Source organism: Pinus tabuliformis, chromosome 2_1 (assembly GCF_031772625.1).
Source record: "Pinus tabuliformis cultivar Carrire ecotype Pingquan chromosome 2_1, CPIR1, whole genome shotgun sequence".
Taxonomy (NCBI): domain Eukaryota; kingdom Viridiplantae; phylum Streptophyta; class Pinopsida; order Pinales; family Pinaceae; genus Pinus; species Pinus tabuliformis.
Genome location: NC_142299.1, coordinates 104,321,266 through 104,326,320, shown reverse-complemented (window position 1 = coordinate 104,326,320; position 5,055 = coordinate 104,321,266). Strand labels below are relative to the sequence as shown.

At 37.4% G+C, this 5,055-nt stretch overlaps 1 protein-coding gene across 1 annotated transcript; it reads left to right on the top strand.

Moving 5' to 3' along the window:
- Window positions 1–1,019: 1,019 nt before the first annotated feature.
- Window positions 1,020–4,166, top strand: LOC149199005 (2-methylene-furan-3-one reductase-like). The gene is made up of 4 exons (XM_089399354.1): window positions 1,020–1,225; window positions 2,252–2,575; window positions 2,668–2,827; window positions 3,706–4,166. Exons 1-4 carry the CDS (start codon window positions 1,037–1,039, stop codon window positions 3,972–3,974), a joined length of 942 nt encoding a protein of 313 aa, XP_089255480.1. The 5' UTR covers window positions 1,020–1,036; the 3' UTR covers window positions 3,975–4,166.
- The last annotated feature ends 889 nt before the right edge of the window (window positions 4,167–5,055 follow it).

Genomic DNA, 5,055 nt, shown 5'->3' with positions numbered 1-5,055 from the left:
ATTGGTTGTAATAAAAAATATTATTTTTTATTAATTTTGAATAAATATATATCGATATAGACAAATTTTTAGATCCATAAATTAATTTTTAAAATTAAATAAATATTATTATCATCCTTATCAATAAATTTTAAAATTGATAATATTTTATAATTAAATAAAATAAGAACAAACAAATACCCGTCGAATTTAACCCTGTCCCTCCTCCATATCATCAAATGGCGGAGGAGAATGCAATTTGGAAAAAAATTTAAGATCCATAAACTAATTTTTAAAATTAAATAAATATCATTATCATCATCGTTATCAACTAATTTTAAAATTGATAATATTTTACAATTAAATAAAATAAAGAGCAGCAAATACCCGTCAAATTTAACCCTGTCGCTCCTCCATATCTTCAAATGGCGGAGGAGAATGCAATTTGGGTGATAGCTTTTAATGGTCCTGACTCATGAACCAACGGTTCATGGGGTTTTGTTGACAAGTTTGTTGTTACTGCAATGGAAATGGACGGTTGAACTAAGATAGAGGTTGGCAGCAGCTGCAGACTGCATTATTAGCTGTGCTGTGTTGATGTTGACGACTGTGCAGAATTAGGCGTCAAAGATCTTTATTTTCATGGAGTTCATGCGGCAACGTCAATTGAAACTATTACAATCAAAGGAGTGGGTGTTGAAAAGATCCACATTACGTCAACATCATGGCCATGGTACCCTGGCTATCATACCCTATTGATTGGAAAAGGCGTGGGCTCCACTGCACACATGGCCATGGTACCCTGGCTATCATACCCTAGTTGATTGGAAAAGGCGTGGGCTCCACTGCACACATGGCCATGGTACCCTGGCTATCATACCCTAGTTGATTGGAAAAGGCGTGGGCTCCACTGCACACAGTTACAACAGATATTCCCCACACACCAGCACCTGTCACATCAACAGAATCTCTCACTCTATTTTCTGGGCTTTTAACCTGCTGTTTGGTTCTTGTTTCAACTGGTTCTTGAAGTTAATGAATCAGAAGAAAAAGTAACATGCATTATATCCAGAAAGCTTGGTTTTACAAGGAGCATGGAACCACAAAGGTAGTGCAGTATGGTGACTTCCCTGAGCCTCAACTGGGGGATAATCAGGTCCTTGTTAGAGTCCGTGCTGCTGCACTCAATCCCGTAGACCTCAGACTACGCAATGGCGAAATCAAAGACACTAGTTTGGATTTCCCTGTGAGAGAACTCTTCTCATGAATTTTCTAACAAACCATCGTTATATTTTATATAAAGATCAAATTCATTGAATTAGATGATCAAAGTTGTTTTGTGTCATTGAAGGTCTCTCTTGCCATACAGGATGAAGAATTCATATGATCCTCCATTGAATTACTTTTCATTTCATTGCAGCATATCTATCAAATTTACAGAACTGTTGGACGGATTTCATCTCTAGTTTTTTTATCAGACTCCCAGCTTGTTTGAGTTGATTTCCTCAATGCTTTTAAGTTCCATTTCATACCTTGCAATGATTTGCAAAACGAGCATAATCTTAACTTTATAATTTCCAGATTCCATAGTTTGACTAGAATTTCTGTTTTCTCGACTGTATACCCCCGTTATGTTTTTGAGGTCCATTACCTCATTTCTTATAAATTTACAAAACCCCCTATGAATAATCTATTTCTAAAACTACTAGTTCTGGTCAAGACCTACATTGCCAACTCTGATCTGAAAATCGTTGCTCAACACCAATGTTGCTGACCTACATAGACTAATAGATTGGATAACTCTCCTCGTAAAATGTTGCTCAACACCAATGTTGCTGACCTACATAGACTAATAGATTGGATAACTCTCCTCGTAAAATGTTGCTCAACACCAATGTTTTCCATAAGCAAATACCTGTCAGTATGATCATATCCCACATGGTATTGCCCTGCTATTGGATCATTGGATCATTTCATTAAGAGAAAACTCAGCAGCAATCCATTATTGCACATGTTTTTATTGTTCAGTAGTCAAATGTAAAATGTCTACAAAATAAGGTGAAAAAAGATAATCTGTATTGGACACTACAAATAATATTGATGAGAATTCATGGTTGTTTTGGGATCATATAACCCTTTTGTTCCGATAGTTTTCAGGTATATTGTATCACTCTGAATGAATATTAAAACTACCCATATTCTTTAATGTCTATAAAACATACGAATTAGATCCAAGGCCATAATCTGCATGTCTCTTTGAATTGTTTTTCAGGTAGTGCCAGGTTGTGATGTGGCAGGAGTAATAGTTGATGAAGGAGATAATGTCTCAAAATTTAGCAAGGGTGATGAAGTATATGGCAATATCCAAAACTTCAACACAGGCAGGCCAAAACAATGTGGAACTTTAACACAATACACAGCAGTGGAAGAGAGTCTGATTGCTTTGAAGCCTGAAAACATGTCCTTTGAAGAAGCAGCCAGCTTTCCTCTAGCTCTTCAAACTGCCCAGGAAGGTTTTGACAGAGTAAATTTTCAAAGGGGTCAGACTGTGTTCGTTGTAGGTGGAGAAGGAGGTGTTGGTAGCCTGGCTATTCAGGTAAAAGTGAATACTAGATCTTTTTCCTTTAATAATCTTCTTCCTCTACATATGATCAAGTAAGAAGTTGTACTAATACTTGTGTTGTTCAGCTTGCTAAGTATGTGTATGGAGCTTCAAAAATAGCAACTACTACAAGCTCTGGGAATGTGGAGTTTTTGAGACAATTAGGAGCTGATACGGTGATTGATTATAGGAAGCAAAGCTATGATCAAACACCACAAAAGTTTGACTTTGTTTTTGACACCATTGGTAGGTTCCACTAGCTTTTTTCTTTTTCTTTTTAATGTATCCTCATTTTACATAAACTTGTTGTCTTTGGCAATCTCATTGACTATTTTTTGGTAGTTTGGATGCCTAAGCATGGAGTTTGAGTTTGAGACTTGCATTGCCAGTTCAAATTTAAAATCAGTATCTTTGGAAATTAATACAGTTTCAGTCTCCCCCTTTACACAAAATGGCAATGGTGTGGAGAAGTTTAACTCAAATTTGTGCTATATTGTAAGTTGTGATAATAAAATTCTTGAATCATTTTGTTATGTCTGATCCATACATGTCAACAACTACTCCTGCCAAGTTGCCACATAATATTTATGATCAAATTCTGTTGCTTTTAAGACTTAGGTTGGCAGAACAAGTTTTAATCATTATCAACAATCCAAGAATAACAATCCCAGTAACACTAATGATGTAGAATTAACAAAGTTGGATTCTGGTCTAGTGGGAAAGCTTACTGGCTGCAGACTGGAATCCACACATTCACCCTGCTCTGCATCTTTTGTCTGGTGCAAACCTCCCATACCTGGTGAAAATGAGGTTGCTTGACAAAAGTTATGTTTGAGCTCAAAGCTTGTAGGCCAAAATCAATTTGAGAATCTCTATTCTTGTGTAGAAATTCCTGCAGATCTGTATTCTTCATTATATACCATTTGGCATTTTACTTTGCAAAAGGTAATATCTGCCTTCATTCTTAATTGACAGTTTATCATGTATAAAACCCAAAAAAAAAAGAAAGATTTTGGCTAAAAGGATCCAATGGTGATTCTACACTTGCCCTTTGAGCACCTTTCCTGATTTATGTCTCTGTTCTGGGCAAAATATTGATTAGAAGCATCAGTTGGATTTTTCAGGAGACTCGCACAGATCTTATGTGGTTGCGAAGGAGAAAGCAAAAATTATAGATATTGCCAACCCCTCACCTCATTCGAGGGCAGAATCTTACGTTGTGACTGCGAGTGGTTGCAACTTGGAGAAGCTTAGAGGCTACATAGAGTGCGAAAAGTTGAGGCCAGTGATTGATCCCATTTGCCCATATGCATTTCCAAATGTTAGGGAGGCTTTCAAGCGTCTTGAAAGTGGAAGAGCCAAAGGGAAAATCGTCATTTCACCCATAGATTGATCTCATATCCCGAGCATTTATTTTTCCTTCCTCAAGCCATATTTAGGACCTTTACTTGTATACATGAGTACTGATTCAGGCCATCATTAACTAGTTGGATCGGATCATAAGATCAGATGTTTGAGGATTTAATAATGGTGTAAAGAGGAAACAATACGAGTGTGTCGAACCAAACAAACATGTAGTCCTCGACAAAAATAACATTCTACCACAATTTTCTGTTAAGCTTCTTTAAGTTTTCCTAACCGCTGCCTACAATTACTAAAGTAAACTGCAGTCATTTTCTTAATTTCTGGAAACCAACAGCACTAATTTCTTTAAATTACGGAAATCAACTGCAGTTAATTAATTTCTTGTTGAGAGCTTTTGAAGTGGTCCATTACTCCATCTGGAGTTTTCTACCATGATATGTGGAACCCTGACACATAGCCAACAAAAGCTTGATGGAAGTTTGGCTATATATATCTCTATTTGGTCCCCAAGCTTGCATTTCAATCTCCTTCAGTTTTACACCATCAAGTTGACAGAGCAAAGCTTGGAAGTGCCTTCAGATTTTCTTATCTGCCTGCATCAAGTTGAGAGAGCAAAGCTTGGAAATGCCTTCAGATTTTCTTCTCTGCGCGTGCTAAAATCATAGGAACTTAGTATACCCGACTTGCAGGTGGTTGGTTATGCTCTTGGTGTTATAGTGACAGCTATGAGGTTTGATCCTGGATCTCCCATAGATTAGGCCTAACAGTTACCGATTCACCATATGGTTAAAAAAAAAAATGCTGTGTTTGACCAGAAAAGTTCATCTCTTATGCAACGTGCATACCCAGATTTGGACTTTGTAGGGTCTGTCCAACGCGTGACCGGAATAGCTGTTTCAAAGGTGGATATGTTTTCTCATTCTCACGAGTGAACAGTGATTGCCAGCGAATCAAATGCCAGTGGGCCAACTGTGGGTGTTTCCCTTCATTGTCGGCAGCCATGGGTGTTTGAAGAACGTTTGGTGTATTTTACAATTGGTTTAGCAGCAACAAATTCTCCTTGCTATTTCTAGTTTGAGTGCACGGAGAAACTGTTCCCAAGAGGCTCT